The sequence below is a fragment of the Echiichthys vipera genome (genome assembly GCF_963691815.1).
Source record: "Echiichthys vipera genome assembly, chromosome: 7".
Taxonomy (NCBI): Eukaryota; Metazoa; Chordata; class Actinopteri; order Perciformes; family Trachinidae; genus Echiichthys; species Echiichthys vipera.
In genome coordinates this window covers 28,585,575-28,602,658 of record NC_139832.1, presented here as the reverse complement: position 1 = coordinate 28,602,658, position 17,084 = coordinate 28,585,575, and the positions used below count along the sequence as shown (strand labels likewise).

Here is a 17,084-nt window from a genome sequence, read left to right as displayed (position 1 = left end):
TGAGCCCATTGATGAAAAGAAATGCATTTGCATTAACTGGGAGTCTGTGGTGACATTCCTGGGAAAAATCACATGTGCTGCCCAGTTATTGACACATTTTCCATCAACCAGCAGTGGTTGGTCTGCCGGAGAGGGTAGGCGGAGCTAGAGCAAGAGATTTGCTGTTGTGTACTCATTTTCGCTGTCCCTGTTTGGCTTGTGAGTAAAGTACAGACAATAAAAGCTCAAAAACAAGTTAAAGTGAGATCCAAAAACACAACTGCAATCTGCTTATCCCTATATCCAGTGAGCACTGGTTCTATTCTTATGAGAGCCCCCCCCCCCCCCCCCCCCTCATCCTCCTTGACCTTGTTTTCAGATTAAAAGGGTCAGTTTGTTTATGCAATGCTTCAAATATAGAGCAACACTTTATTTGACAGGCCTCTAATGTCTTAATAATTTCCTTTAAGTAGAAAGAACTGTAGTAGGTGATGTTCATTTTAAATTAAAGTAAAAAAAACAAGCCAACTTTGTTCATTTATGATTGGGAACTTTATTCTCCATATACTTAAGGGATATCATACAAGGTCCCGCTGCTGTACTGTCAGTGTATAGCAGCTCAGCTGAATATCACCACAGCAGCCGTGGTGATATTCAGCTGAGCTGCTGTACACTGACTATAAGACTCTGGGTGCTTTCCAATCTGAGGGGTCATAAGATGGCTAAAGGAATAGTTTGACACTTTCGGAAGAATAAGCTTATTGGTTTTCTTGCTGAGATTTGGAGTCTACTTACACTTTGCCCAGATGATCTGAGTCCGCCCCCCGCTAGCCCACCCCGGCCTGCACTCACTTTACTTCAACAGATCCGAGCCACAGCACTCTTGCTTCTTGATACGTTATCACCCCTGAGAGTTTTTGTTCTGTCAAGCTGTTTTTGAATATTCATCTATATTGAATTGAATATTCATCTGACTAAATGTGCAGTTAACACTCCACCACTCCCCCTCCGCATCAGACCTCTACGAAATCCTTCAGCAGCATCTTTTTAAATGTCCGTGGAGGGGAACAGTTGCATATAAAGAGTCGTCAGGACCACCGTCAATGCTCGTAATCGTGCTCGCACATGTGCAATGATGCCGTGCCAAAGCCCACCTTTCTCAACCGGACCAGGGCCAGGAAGTGTACCGGGCCTTGGCGCACTCACACACTGGTCAAATGAACTATTCTCTAGCCACGAATTGTGCTTGGGCATTGAACCTTCACTGGTTTATTTTTCATTTGTACCACATTACATAAGTCTTTTCAGGAATCCTTATAATATATTATAAGAAATGTATGTATTTGTAAAATTCTACACTGCATAATGTATAATGTTATACATAATAATGTTAAATATCATTTAATCGACTTGTTTAGTTAGGAAAGCAACCTTCTGACTTTATATAGTATGATCATATTGGTGCGCAATCCTTATAGAAAAGGTACATTTTCATTTCAGCTTAAAATGTCGCTATATGTCAACTTCCATTTCAGTAATCTGTGAGTTTTTCCAGTCTAAAATCTGTATCGGTAAGGTGTGTGACGAGGTCCTCAGTTAACAATATTTTGAAACTTTAGTATTTTTTTTACAGGCACGGTTGATTTTAGCAGAGGTGGTGCTGCAGGTGTCTTTGTAAAGTCTTGTGTTAGCCGCGGTGTAGCCTACGGTACTCACACTGGTAAAGTATACTCCTGCCTACCAACATACAGTCACTGCTCCACAGAGAGCAAGTCAAGAAGGTCTGTGACGACCACCATTCGCTCATCTCACAGAACAGATAGGTTTTCATTTTATTATTGACCCACACCTGCGTTTTCTCCCGCTGTATACGTGTTTTCAACATATGAAAAATCTATATTAACTCATCAAATCAGTCTGTGTGTGGATCCGTTAAACTGTTGATTTCTTCCCATGGAGCCGACATGAAAACTATTTTGGCTGAGTAAACTTCTGTCAGTCAGCAGCTGAAGACAGGTTATCCAGCAGCTGTGGCTCAGGAGCTGCTGACAGTCAGCAGAGACCGATATGTTTTCTCTACTCGTCAGATACGGAGGCTTCGGGTCCGTCAGGTGTCCAAACTGAACCTATGACTTGTAGCTAAGCCCCCACCACAGGGACTTCCTAGTTGATTCAATATTGAAGTGCCAAAAACTGCAGTTCTCTCAGTGTCCACTAGGACTATTGCACAATAGAGCAGTTTCTTGTCCCCCATGTTAAACAGGCCGTTTTCACAGCATCATTAAACCTGTTTAAGGCCTGGTACAAAAAAACATTCTAGTCTGTATGTTTAGGTCATATCTCCATGACAACACTGAGGGGGGTGAATTTTTTTGTACCAGGCTAGTTTTTATTTTATTGGAGGTTGAAGTTTATGAATAATTAGGGGTGTGGCCTCTTGAGTGACAGCTAGCCTCTGGCCCTCACTTCTCCTCTGAGATAAACATCAGCCAGATGGACGTTTCTTCCTCCCCCCAACGTCACATACATGTCCTTTTTTAGTAAGAGGAAATGTCTGACAAGATGGCGACTCCTGTAGGAGAGTTAGATTGGATCGAGTTGAGAGAACAGACCACGACAAGTATGCTACGTCCAGTTTTTATAAAGTCAATGGTTGTAGCCTGATGTTAAAGAAGCTGAGGGGTCTCATGCATTAGGTGTTTGTGTTATGGTGCTGACTGCACTATCTTCTTACAGTGCTTACATATTGTTCGTATCTTATCTGTCACTCTGTTGCCATTTATCTTCTTACGTGTTGATGTTGCAAGACATTTTTTACCTCGATGAGATATGATATCTCATCACATCCCTGGTATCAGTATTTCTTAAAAATCCTGTATCAGTCTGGCCCTAAAATAACGCACAGTCACACACACACACACACACACACACACACACAGATAAACAGACAGTACCAGCAGGAACAGTACATTAGGGAGTATAATGAGCAAGTCATGACATCCTCTCCCCCCCCCCCCGTATTCTCCTGCTTCAACCTCCTGGACTGCTGTTCCTGATGGCGGTGACTCACCAGTTGCTTTACATAGAAGAGATCCTCCTGCTGGTCATCCACAGCACTGCTCTGCATGCCAAAGAGTCACAAAGTGTGTGTGTGTGTGTGTGTGTGTGTGTGTGTGTGTGTGTATGTGTCTGTGTATAATTTCATGAGTCGCCCTGCAGGCAGTGGTAGTCGGATGGAAAAATCTGAGCAGCAGAAGTCAATGAGTAACTGTCTCCCCTCCTTCGGCTGCAGCCAGTGTTAAGAGTGACCTCGAGCCAGTCCCTTCACCTCAGACACTCCCGTGGATTCAGAAACTGTTTATACTGAGCAGCACTCACTTGATTTGTGCAGTATTAGACTGAATAGGGCCAGGGCTGCAAAACAACATGCATACTTATCAACCTTAACCGCTGCTTCTGGGCTAACAACGCGTTTGTCACAAGTATGAAATGACAAAACTAATCCTAATCCCTGTCCTATTTTAGGATGGGACAAGCACTCATATGGTTACCATGGAGATGACGGCCACTCCTTCTGCTCCTCTGGGACCGGCCAACCGTACGGCCCAACATTCACCACGGGGGATGTGATTGGCTGCTGCGTTAACCTCATCAACAACACTTGCTTTTACACCAAAAATGGCATCAGTTTAGGTCGGTGAACATGTTGTGTGTTGTATTATGTATGTGAGTTGATTATCATTTAATTGTGACACATACTAATGGATAGTTTGTTCTTTATTGCTTTATCATCATGTAGACTTAACTGTGTCATTTTATCCCCCAGGTGTGGCATTCACAGACCTTCCTGTAAGTATCATTATTTGTGCATCACACAATTGAAGCATTATTTTTCTGATATACCAAATGCTTTCTTTTCTTATTTAACCTTTTTATTGCTGCACTTTAATTGACGGACCAGTTTTGATTCTGTAGCAGCTTGGCAGTCATGAAAGATACTCTAATTTGACCTTAAAATATACATTTCCTCAACAGATTACATTTTTTTCCATGCAGTAAGCTAATGTCATGATACCAAACCCATGTGGTTCTTATCATACCATTCCTTTCACCGTAGTGACTGACAATATGTCATACTATATAATTGAACATTGACCATGCAGGTCCATATCTAATTGCAGCTTGTGTTGGTATTTGGGTTGGAAACTAACCGTTTTTTGTCCAGTGGCAGCAGTAACTGGAACATTCCCCTGCAAAAAAAACGACGACAAAAAAACCCAACCCAAACAGCCACTTCAACGGTTTGACCAGCCAAATAGGTTTTAAGAATAGAACAGGAACTCAAAATCACATTTGGTTGCTGGCCACAATTGCTGCAAGAGCAGATGGAGTTACCAACCACCGTCAAACCTGAACCATTCAACCGGCTCTTGGTGTTAATTTCATACCTTGTTGGTGGTTTTGCTTCTACCAAAAGTCAACTGAAGTCCAACTGAACCCTATAATGTAATGATAACTTAGTAAAAAGACAGCCTACGGTGTCATTTGCCAGCCTGTTTACCCAAAAACAGTTTTCCATTACAGGAAGTTAACAAGCCATGACCCGAGGCTTTCCATAATCATGCTTTTTAGAACATGTGGGTTCTTATTTTCCTTCCCAGTGTATTTTACAAACCAAGATGTTTCTGTATGTCATTAAAAAGGAGACAGTGGAGCGACTGCGCTGTTTGATAAGCTGTAGGTAGACATACAAGCCTGCTGCTAGCATATACTAATAACTAGCAAACCGATTATAACTGTCTCAAGGTTATGCAACTGCAACTTGATCCTTAATTGGTCTAAAAAACAATGTGTAATGTTTATGCCATGTAGTAATAAAAGAAAAAACTGACTGTGGTCTGAAATATTTGTCATCTTTACTATCCAACAGCCCAACCTGTACCCCACTGTGGGGCTTCAAACTCCGGGTGAGATCGTAGATGCTAACTTTGGCCAGCAGCCCTTTGTCTTCGACATCGAGGACTACATGAGCGAATGGCGGGCAAAAATCCATGGCATGATCGCCCGCTTCCCCATCGGAGAGAGGCTTGGGGAGTGGCAGGCTGTCCTGCAGAAGTAAGATTCAGTCCCCACATCTCTGTGAACACGCAAACACACACAGTTGAGGGAACGAACTGTTTTAAGTGATGCTACATTAATATAGCTTTTGTCACACAAAATATTACCAAAAATGCAATTCACACAGATATCTTCAAATGTCAAAAGTTTTTGATTTTTCTATCATGTTCCTCGAGTTCTCGGTATAGGATTTTTGAGCATTCTTATTAATTCTCGAGTGGAGAAAAAAATGGTAAATTTAGCGCCAACTTTGTGTAACAAATGGTATGAACACAAAAATCGTTACCCCACGTATGAGACTTAACGTACCATGGAAATGGGCGACATAAATTAAGATCTTAATGCTAAGCCCTTGTAAACTTTTAACATTGAATAGGTGCCTAACTGAAACACAATGTTTATTCCGGATTTATGTCTAGAAGATCTTAACACATGGTTCTGAGCTGCATCTCAAGTGAATCTTCGGGTTCTCAGCTTTCAGATGATGTTCACCACTTTTATGTGGCATCTTCCTGCATCGACCTGCTGCCGACTGCTAAGTGGTTAAGAAATTCAACCTTTAAACTATTTCTCCTGTTTTGTCTCCAGTATGGTATCCAGCTACCTGGTGCATCACGGGTACTGTGCCACCGCAACAGCCTTCGCCAGAGCCACAGAGACCATGATACAAGAGGACCAGACATCAATAAAGAACAGACAGAGTGTGTGAACAAACCAACCACTCACATATTATTTCACATTTTTAATCGACCTGTTGCAAATATTACATGTCATTTAACAGTAGCAAAGGACGTTCGGGGTTGGTGTTTTTGTTGAAGTGTTACTCCTTAATAAGCCATGTAAAGTTTCTCTTCTTTTTGAAACAAAAGACGTCCAAACTTGGACACTGAGGCTATCGTTTATCCCCCACAAACATGAACTATGGCCTCCATAATTGACACACTGGCCTGATCGCTGTGAGAGCATGCTTCCTCTTGATGAAATACCGTAACAGCACCCTGCTTCTTTTATCTAATAGGAATACAGAAGCTGGTGCTGGCAGGACGGGTGGGTGAAGCCATAGAGGCTACTCAGCAGCTTTATCCCGGCCTGTTAGATCACAACCCCAACCTACTATTCATGTTGAAGTAAGTCTGAGTGTTAAAGGATTAAAATCCTACAACTATCATCTGTAGAGCGGAGCATTGATTGTTTACCTTCATCAGTGCTGCTGTGGATGTGGAACATGTGGTACCTTCTTGCTTACAAGCGCAGTTTCCCAGTAAATACAAGTTACACTAGTGTGCCTTTCTTTTTAGGTGTCGTCAGTTCGTGGAGATGGTGAACGGTACAGACAGCGAGGTGCGTTGCTTGACCATTCGCTCCCCTAAGTCCCAGGACAGTTACCCTGGCTCACCCAGCCTCAGCCCCCGCCACGGAGCCAGCAACACACACCTGCACACAGGAGGTACTCATGCTCGTCCTGAAGAGTGACACACTGACAAAGATGGACTTATTATTTCTTATAAAATCTTTATGTTTTGATGGCTATGTGTCTGTGTTTTGCTGTTTACTGTCCCCCCACCCTACACACCCAAACACACACACACAAACACACACACACACACACGCACACGCACACACACACGCACACGCACTCACACACACAGGAGCAGACAGCCCAACCTGCAGTAACGGAGTGACTCCCCCCAACAAGTCAAAGAGCCACAGTGGCACTGGCAGCAGCAGCGTCAAATACCCCAGCGTGTCCTCCTCTGCCTCTTCCTCCACCTCCTCCTCCCCTTCCTCCGTCAACTACTCCGAGTCCAACTCCTCAGACTCCACTAAGAGCCAGCCACACAGCGCCAACAGCACCCAGGAAACCAGGTAGGAAGGCCTGTCAGTCAAATCATGTCAGACTTGTTTAACCTGGCACTATGTGCAGCCGATAAACACCAGGTATGATGTAAGGAATTTATAATGGTATTCACTGTAACATATAAACAGAGATCAGCTCCGTGTTATCACAGTTGATCATCAAATGTGCCAATGGGATAGTTTGTCATCAACAAATCATTACCACAGTCGTTTAAGACAGTAATATGTAATCAGTGCAGGCTAATAAAAACATTGGCAGCTTCTATGATACTGCACTATATTTGACTTTGTGTGCCAATTGATTATTTTTAGAAGGAAGTCTGATTGCACAATGTCAAAACAGGAGCCGTTTTGCTCCTGCTCCATTTTCGTCTCTGCAAAGTTTCATTTAGAAGAAGAAAAATTATTACTTTATTAATCCCGCAAGGGGAAATTCCATTTTTTCACTCTGTTATTATTCAGGTTACACACACACACACACACACACACTCCCGAAATACACACACACGGACAAACAGGACCTATATACATGCAATTAATGGAGAGATGTCAGAGCGTGGGGGCTGTCAATGGATAAACTGGCACCTCTCCAGCCACGAGTCCACATTCCATTCATGGTCCACACAGGGACTCAAACCGGTGAACCTATGGACTGAGCTACTGCTGCCCCTTTAGATGTCGTCCAGTGTTGAGTCCCTGACAACCTATTTTCTCAATCATCTTAAAACTGAGTAATATGGTTTTTCAAGGGACACACATTTATATCAAGAGAGATGTGTGTCTTTGCTGTTTCGTCTCTGCTCTTCTCACTGTTTGGAAACGGGCAGAGCTCAGGTGGCAAAAAAGGTGACATCCCATCTTTCAGTAAGCCAAAGTTGCCAGACACTGTCGGTCAAACCACACCCACACATTCTGATGAAGCAGATTGGAGATTTTGTGTGTTAAACTCTAATAATGAACGTTAACATGTGTATTTATTCGTATTTATATCTCTCTTTCTCTGTTGTTGAAACATGCAGCTACAGTGCTAGTAACACCATAAAGGGATAGTCCAGCTTTTTTGAAGTGTGGTTGTATGAGGTACTTTATCCATAGTCAGTGTGTTACCTACAGCCGATGACTGTTAGCACGCTGCCAGTTTGGAGAAGCAGACAGGAGAAATGACACAGAAGCTACTGTGGACAGGGGCGGCAGCAAAACCTACTTTAGCCATCTATTGAAGGGCACACTTAAAACATTTTTTTTAATATTTACACTACTATCTTGCTGTCAAACAGCACTTTTCTCCCGTTTCTCTCGTTCTGCTCTTCAGTCTCTCTAAAGAAAGGGTTTCTTCTGTATACTCCGGCTCATAAAGGCATCCTCTTGTCTCCACGGGACAAATAAAGGAATTCTTCTTCTTATCCTGACTGTCTTGGTGGTGGTCACCTCAGTGGACTTCTGTTGTGAAGTGTCAACAGGCTTCAATAGAAAATGGCCTTTACTACAGAAGGGCCAATTTGTGAAGATCCTCAACGTGGGCTTCATCACCTCTGATCAGTGTTTGCTTTAGTCAGTTGTTGCCCTGTCTGTAAAGGGATTAACATTAACAACATTAACATTCCGTTCATATTCCTTCTTCATCAATCTTTATCCTTTGAGTTTAACACTCCGGTATGCTGTTATTTGTGCGTTTCCAGTGACAGTGAGATGGAGATCGAAGCAGAGCACTATACCAACGGGGTTGTTGAGGGCTCCTCAGCGCGGATCATGAATGGCACATACAAACATGAAGAGATCCTTCAGCCAGATGACAACAGCATTGGCAATGGGGTCACAGGTACACACACACACACACACACACACACACACACACACACAGATCTACAGTAAACGCTGCTCGCTCCAGTTTGCAGCATATACGCAACATGACTCTTGCTTTTTTCCTTTATTTTACTCATTCTTTCCATTATTTGAGCCATTTTATGCATTTCCCTCATATGTTTTTTTTACATTTAACTTCCAGCAGGATGTTAACTTTAACTGTGTGTGTTTGCACGTGTGTGTCTGTTGCCAACAGATGATGGTTGTAGTAATGGCAGACAGCTTTGTGGAGGGAACCAGGCAGCCACAGAGAGGATGATCCAGTTCGGACGGGAGCTGCAAGCTCTCAATGAGCAGCTGTGCCGCGAGTACGGCAAGAACGCCACGCACAAGAAGATGTTACAGGTACACACGCGCACACAGCTGCACGTTCACACGCTTTTGATTCCAAATACAGTAACAGCTGTGCTACACCAGATTAAAGAGATGCCAACACTGGGCTGAAGTGATTTCTTCTGTTGGCACCAGTTGAAATCCCGGGCGCAGCATTCTGTACACGCTGCAGGAATTTGAACAATGTTTGATTTCAGATGTGCTGTAATGAAGCAGACAGAGTCCCAACTGCAAGAACCAGTGGGTCAGTTCTCTGCTGCACAGAAGAAGGCGCAAATTACTTTGTACTGCCGGCTGTGTCCTCTGTTTCATAAGCAGCCACTCTGAGAACAATAGAGTCCCTGGCAAAACACAAGAAACTGTATGGGAATGATAGAGGTTCTGCCAAGTGGCTTGTCTGTAGTTATTTATTAAACACTAACCGTTTTCTAATATCATAAGAATGTCGTGCTAATTGCATTAGAGCAAAGCGACTATCACAACAAAATTGGCCATGAGAAACCGACCTTTTAAAGAAGAACAATTATTACGAAATTATGTGCTATTTTACGGGTTTGTTGACTGTTGCATTAGTGCTTTTATAAAGCACAATTCAGCAACAAGGTCATTTAAAGTGCTCCACCTAAAACGTGAAAAAATAAATTTAAAACAGTCATTAAAGAGCATAGAAAATAAAAACGAGGTAGAATAGAATGAGATGGGTATAAAATACAGGAATCGAAGTGACAGTGCAGTGTAAGAAATTAATAACTGTTTGATTTCATAAAAGGCAGTGCCACACAGACAAATCTTCAGTCTTTATTTAAAAGAACCAAGAGTTGCAGCAGACCTGCAGTTTTCTGGAAGTTTGTTCCAGATTTGTGGTGCAGAAAAAGGGAACACTGCTTCTCCATGTTTAGTTGACTGTAGTTTAGTTGCTCTGGGGACTGAAAGCAGCCTGAGATGTTTCATAATATAGCAGTATAGAAGACCGTAACCCTACGTCATGTAAAAGGCCACGCCCCCTCGCGGACGAAAATAAAAGGGAAGACCTCAGTGTTCCATAGGCGCTAATATGAAAAACAGGAGTGAGTACTTTATAAAAAGAAAATTGATTACATTTGAGGAAACACAAGTAATATTTCCATATGTATTGACAGATGATGGCAGAAAGATGGCAGGTAGTGTGTGTGTGTGTGTGTGTCAGAGAGATAAAGACAGTACATTTTCACCCTCATTAACCTCAGGTGGTTTGTTTTGTTTCACAGAGCTGAACTAAAACCACAGTATATTAACGACAGAGAAAGGGATCGTTGTCATAATTGTGCATTCCCTGGTGATTCAGTGAGGTAGGAGTGAATGTGTGGGTATGTCACCTCTGGACACTGAGTGGGCTCCTTTACCCACTTCTCCTTCGGTAAACTGTATGGACACACATTCCCTAACTCAGTGTTTTTTACATATAACGTAGCGGTTCATCTCTCAGCAGCGACGTAACATAGCTGCCTGTCTAACGTTAGTCGTTGCAGGAGGTTTCCAGGCCGGTTAACGTAAAATAGGTGAAATCAGGACAGATGACGGCGGGGTTTGTATTTATCACCAGTCAAAGCCGGAAGTATGTTTTCACCGGAACGGGGGGCGTGGCCTCATGTGCTACTCTCATCTATTGAACTATTGTATTTGAAAGTTCTTTGACAGAAAGGAACAGTGTAAAGCCCTCTGAACTAGGGTGATATGATACACTCTCTTGCTCTTAATGAGGACTCCGGCAGCAGCGTTCTGAATTAACTGCACCCTGTCAAATCGATTTTTAAGGGAAACCTGCGGAGACACCGTTACAGTAGTCGAGTCTACTGAAGATCAATACATGGACTAGTTTTTCAAAATCCAGCTGAGACAGTAGGTCGACTTTGTTATTGTCTTAATGTGGCTGGTCAAAGTCAGATCTGAGTCCATGACCACACCAAGACGCTTTTTAACGTTGCTGACTGAAGCCGACACGAGTGCTGGCTTTTAAACGTTCCTCCTCTTTGGCTCCGAAAACAACTCCCTCAGTTTTGCCTTCATTTAATTGAAGGATGTTTTGGCACATCCCATTGTTGATTTGTTCAGTGCACTTACTCAGTGTTTGTGTGGGACCATTGTATAGGTGGGGTTTAACCACCGGGGGTCAGAAAGACTTCAGGCCAAGTGGCAGAATTTGAGACCTGACACATTGTACTTTGAGCTAGATCATTTGTCACTCAGCAGACACAGAGCAACATTGTCACTGGAGTCAGGCTTTTGCCCACTCGGAAAGGGCAAGAAGAATGATTTGTTTTTCTTGTCAGGTGTAAGATTTTGTTCACCGGTCATTTAATTACACCAGTTCTCTGTCATGTGCTGGGCTGACAGCAAACAGTTCAGGTTTTCTGTGGTAGATCACACATGTGGGGTTCAAACATACTGAGCCGAAACAACTGAGCTGAGAGAGGCTCAAATCTACGGTGGCATTGAGAGCTCACAGCACTGACACTTAAGAAAACACAAGCAAAGTAGATGATAGACTAGGCAGTACACAGGTGGGAAAAAAACAGACGTGTGCATCACTTAGGCTGCACTCACACTGTCCATCCCTACCGTGCCTAAGGACCTTCCACGGCTACAGTCTAATTTGTTTGACCAGTGTGAGTGCAACCAGTAGATGTGCTTTCCAGTTCCATATCTGAGTTTTTTTTAACTTTCTATGTGGGAAATTTAACTTGCTTACATGCATCTCTACATTTCTAATTAAAAAGTGAAGCAGTGATAAATGATGACTGATGTATGTCTAGACACAAGCAACACACATCTGAGACAAGTCTGTCCTGACTGCTTCCCAAATAAACATTATTTCAATATACATGTATATATACAGTATATAGCAATTTTAATATTGTCTTAGGTCTTAATTGTGACACAAACAGTTCAACTTCAATCTCAGTCAGATAGCTCGACACTCAAACTGAAAACATCATAGGGGAGTTATTAGTGCTTATTTATTGCTTAATATGGATTACTGAGACACTTTTGAGGTTACAGATGTGAGCTGCGCAGAAGTGTTCTGTTATTCAATCCACCATGACTCCGTCTTACGTAAATGTCTAGAATTGATTGATTGATACATTCAATAAAATTGAAGTGTATCTGTTCTGTGAGACGTGCGAGTGACGAACATGAGAAATGCTTCTAAAAATGCTCTCAATGGAGATTAGAAAATAGGGCCAAATGACGCGTTGTACACCCAACCTAGAAAGCTGCTGAGTGTATTCATATGGGCCGTCTGCCTGTTCATCTGTCTGCCTGTCTGTCTGTCTGTGCAGGATGCTTTCAGCCTGCTAGCGTACTCAGACCCGTGGAACTGCCCCGTGGGCCAGCAGCTAGACCCTACGCAGAGAGAATCCCTCTGCTCCGCACTCAACAGCGCCATACTGGGTAATACATACAGACATTTGCGCTACATTGAGAATTTTCATAAGGCAACAGCAATGTGGAAAAAATTATATAAACATAATAATGATACATTTTATTTATGTAACGCAAAGTGCTTCACAAGAAAAAAATAACCAAAATAAAGCAACTGCTTAATGTTGTCCCTGTCTTAGATATAGAGTCTGCCGCCCCCAGCACACACATTTTGATGCACTGTGACTCATGTGTGAGTGTGTGTGACTGTGTCTAACTGTGTTTTCTTACTGTAGAGTCCCAAAATCTGCCTAAGCAGCCTCCGCTGATGTTAGCGCTCGGCCAGGCCACAGAGTGTGTTCAGCTCATGGCCAGAGTCCGGTCTGGTTCCTGCTCCTTCGCCAGAGTAGATAACTTTTTGCACTAGCCCAGGTCCAGGTGAGTACATTTATTTTGTGTAAGGCATTTCTACAACGGCCATGGACAACGCTTGTTTCTGACTCAAATTGCTTTTTTCTGACAGTTGATCACTGTTCTAAATCAGTTCTTGTAAATTTGGTTGTATTTCAGCTTAGATCTTTCTCAAAGTTTTGGTCATTCTCAGTATGGGTCATGCTAACATTGCTCTCCCCAGCTCTGTTATAGAGAAAGGTGATCACCTGCAAAAAACATATTTAATGGGAAGTGGTTTAGGCCTTTACAGTTAGCCATGAAGTTTGCGTGTATCTCAGAGGAGAACGAGGGCCAGGGGCTAGCTGTTTAACCTCTTTAACCTCCAATAAAATAAAAACTAGCCTGGTACAAACAAATTCACCCCCCTCAGTGTTGTCATGGAGATATGACCTAAACATACAGACTAAAATGTTTTTTATGTACCGGACCTTAAATAGGTTTAATAATGCTGTTAAAACAGCCTGTTTAACATGGGGGTCAATGAGAAACTGCTCTGTTATGACACCTGCCCCTAGTGGACACTCAGAGAACTGCTGTTTTTGTCAATTCCTGATTGGATCCACCAGGAAGTCGCTGTGGTGGAGGCTTGGTGTTTACCTGCATGCAACCAAAGCCTGCTCAGACGTTGTCAGTACCACTCAGGCAACGAACAGAAACCAGGCAGGTTCCAGGACCCAAATTGTGTCCCGTTGCCTACAGATGCTACATTCATACACAGATATCTGTTTGTAGATTAGTGTGCAGATAGATTGGCTTCATCGGCCCGTGAGTGGATCCTTATGTGATCAGCTGAATCCAAGAGGCTCATTTCTGTGTTTACTTTATACTTCGTATATATTGTTTTTCCCGGTTCACGCCTCACAAATCTTTCCAAGGGTGGTGAGTGCAAAGTTAATATGACCCGCAGGTAAAATGGCATCAATAACGAGAATAAGATCCGGGATGAAAAATATCAGGATTCTTATTTTCTAAGCGTTAGTGACATTTGGCACAATGGGCATCCAGTATCGAAGCATCAGGAATTATATTGGAAATACTGTATGACTGCAGGGTGTAAAGACCCATGACCCACCTCCTTCACCAGCTCTATACTGTCATACGTGAATATTAAAGCGAGCTGTTTTAATCATGCTACATTCATTTGTCACCTACTTAGATGATTACCTATCTCTCCACAGGTTAATGTTAAGTAGCACTGAGAGAAGGCATGTCCAGCAGGTAGTTGTCATGGCGACGGAGGAAAGAGCATGCGTGTGTGATTGGTTTGTTTGGCTGTCCGTCAGACCAAGCCAGCGGCACAGCCAGAGGAGCAGAGGAGAGCAGGAGAGAAGAAAGCATCCTTTTAATTTAGTATTATCAAATAAACAAATGTGTGACACTATTTAAAGATAATGAATTATTATTCTGTTTATCTAGACATTTTTATAGTTCTTTTTTGTCAGTTTGTTGTGCTCATCCTGGACAAAACAAATTGTAAATCCCCCTTTTTATTTTTTCTTCAGTTTTAATGGGTGGATTTTAATTCCCTGTGTTCAGTATTTTACACACACATTGTTGTTGTTCATAATATCACAGACCACAACACCCATATCTGGCTACCCCGGTGACCCCAACGACTCTAGATCAACTAAACAAAGGGTTTATTAACATCATCTTTGATGAGATACAGACGACAGACAGACTGTGAGTCATTTATTCTCCCCAAAAACTTGGAAGTTCATATTCATGTCTTGAAATACGTTCAGCAGCGCGAGCAAACAAGTGCTCAGTATGAAACACACCATTGATTGTGAGGAGCAGCACTCTGGTCAAGGCCGATGACATGCAGTGGTAAACACTTTCACTGGTATAAAATATTGAATAGACAAAAGCAGGAAAAAATGATTATTTATTAAATGAATTCCATAAAGTTAAGAATAAAAAAATAAACGCAGTGCTGTGCATCCCAGTTATGCAACAGGTAGTGCTGACAGATGTGACACATCCTGAAAATAAACATCACCTGTAAAAAAAACTTCATTGCAGGGCCTCTGTAGTATCGAACCGGTGGGAGAAGGTGATGACATGGGATTTAATTGGATTAGAGGTGTCGGAGCCTTAGTTTTACCGGGATGACCAAAGCATCGACCAATCAGTGATGTGGTTGCGGATGGCAGAGCTCAGCACCTACTGCAGCTACAACACCTACTCTCAAGACACAACATAACACTGTTATCATGTAGGGCTGGGCAATAATTCCATATGATCTTTTATCATCTTTCAAAGGAATCATATTGTGACAAAATCATATCAAGATACACAATCACGTCATCTGTATTGACAACACGTACATGCTCAAATTTATCAGAGAATCTGATGTGAAATATTCTCACATCCAGTCCATATTTTACACTAAAGTGTTTAAAAAATGTATTTATCATTTGTTATGTATTAAATTCACACAGCAGTATACAGAAATAGGCTTTACTATGTGGTTGTTACATATAGACTAGTTATTTATTGAATTAGGAGAGAACATGCTATATATATATATATATATATATATATAGATATCGTTATCGTTATCGAGGTATAAATGATCTATTTTGGGATAAAATAATTAAGCCGTAATAGTCCAACCTGTATCAAAAGCAGAGCAGTGTGTGGATGGCTAAAGTGAAATCACCCCCGGGGATTTCATTATAACGGACCTGTGCACGTGCTGTTAGAATTTCAAATAAAGATTCAAGCAATTAGGTGTTTAAGTTTAGGGTGATAATTCGGGCGTTTGATCGTAAACCACTCAAAGGTTGTTAAAACCAGTTAAAAAATGTTTTCCCCTTTCATCCAATGCCCACCTGACTTGACTCCGGCCTATTTATTTCTGGACAAAAGTTTGTCCCAGAGTGCCTCCCTGTATGTACACTAACGTGATAAAAAGATGGAAAAGATGGATGTTTTTGTTGCCACCATGAGATTTAACCACATTGCTCCTCTTTTGGAGTCAGATCAGCATTAAAATAACCAAAACAATAAACTACCAGTTATCACTTTGAGCCCCCAACAACATGATATGACATGTTTTACACGTGGATGCTGCATCCAGGCTTGGGAGATGTGTCTCAGTGGACACTTTCCTGGGACAGGGTTCAGACCCGTTCTGACCACAGACTGTATGTAAAGACTCATAGAAAAAGACAGACTTTTAATAAATAGATATCAAATGAATGGAGTAATAGATATAATTGAACCAATACATTGTGAAATGATTCACTTTCACATGCTGGTCTATTGAATATGCCCTCTTTCAAAAGTCTGTTGTCACCAGTGAGCCTTCGCCTCTCAACTAATCACACGTCTCCAGCTTCTCTTAACAGGCATCACTGCTACCCACATTTAGCCAGCTAGCCAATATAAGCTGATAGCTAACAGGAGTGTACCTACGTATGTTCCCCAGGTCCTATGTTCCCCGGGTCCTATGTTCCCCGAGTCCTATGTTCGCAGGGTCTTATGTTCCCCGGGTCCTATTGAAAAAATAACAGATCGGGGAACATCAAACCCTTTAAAAAAGGGTCTGATGTTCCCCGCTTTGTATGTGACCGGGGAACATCAGACCCTTTTTAAAGGGTTTGATGTTCCCCGATCTGTTATTTTTTCAATAATCAGTTCTGGATTCCACAGCAAATAGACCTTTGTAGACCCTAACACTTCCCCCTAGCCCTAAACCTAACCCCTAACCCTAACAAAATGCTACATTTAATCAGCTAAGGCATAGGCTTATGTGACCGGGGAGGACCCCTAGCTAACTTACTAGCTAGTCAGACATTTTAAATAAACTAACTAGTTGCTGCTGCTCATAAACACAGTGCACAGTAACTAAGCTTTCTTTTATTTAGCCTATTAGGCAGGCTGGCATGTGGGCTTGGATTATTACCCAGCATCAAAGCAAAGAGCAGCTAACATTAGCAGCAGCTAGCTAGTCTTTGCCAGCCAACTGCTGTTGGGCCTGAGTTTTGATCATTTCTGGAAATATGTCATAGTTTATTGGCTCTTTTATAACTGTCCATGATATAATTGATTCCATAATGTCATGCTATTGT

The 17,084-nt window shown here is 42.2% G+C and overlaps 1 protein-coding gene across 1 annotated transcript in view; it reads left to right on the top strand.

Moving 5' to 3' along the window:
- The window catches only part of ranbp10 (RAN binding protein 10), a 48,316-nt gene extending 31,818 nt beyond the window's left edge, over positions 1–16,498 (top strand). The window contains exons 4-15 of the mRNA XM_083917268.1: positions 3,505–3,672; positions 3,806–3,828; positions 4,910–5,094; positions 5,686–5,798; positions 6,116–6,224; positions 6,396–6,544; positions 6,747–6,963; positions 8,634–8,773; positions 9,014–9,162; positions 12,471–12,582; positions 12,849–12,990; positions 14,184–16,498. Of these exons, the coding sequence (XP_083773394.1) occupies positions 3,505–3,672; positions 3,806–3,828; positions 4,910–5,094; positions 5,686–5,798; positions 6,116–6,224; positions 6,396–6,544; positions 6,747–6,963; positions 8,634–8,773; positions 9,014–9,162; positions 12,471–12,582; positions 12,849–12,979 (1,496 nt within the window). The 3' untranslated portion in view covers positions 12,980–12,990; positions 14,184–16,498. The remainder of the gene's footprint in view (positions 1–3,504; positions 3,673–3,805; positions 3,829–4,909; positions 5,095–5,685; positions 5,799–6,115; positions 6,225–6,395; positions 6,545–6,746; positions 6,964–8,633; positions 8,774–9,013; positions 9,163–12,470; positions 12,583–12,848; positions 12,991–14,183) is intronic.
- Positions 16,499–17,084: the final 586 nt, after the last annotated feature.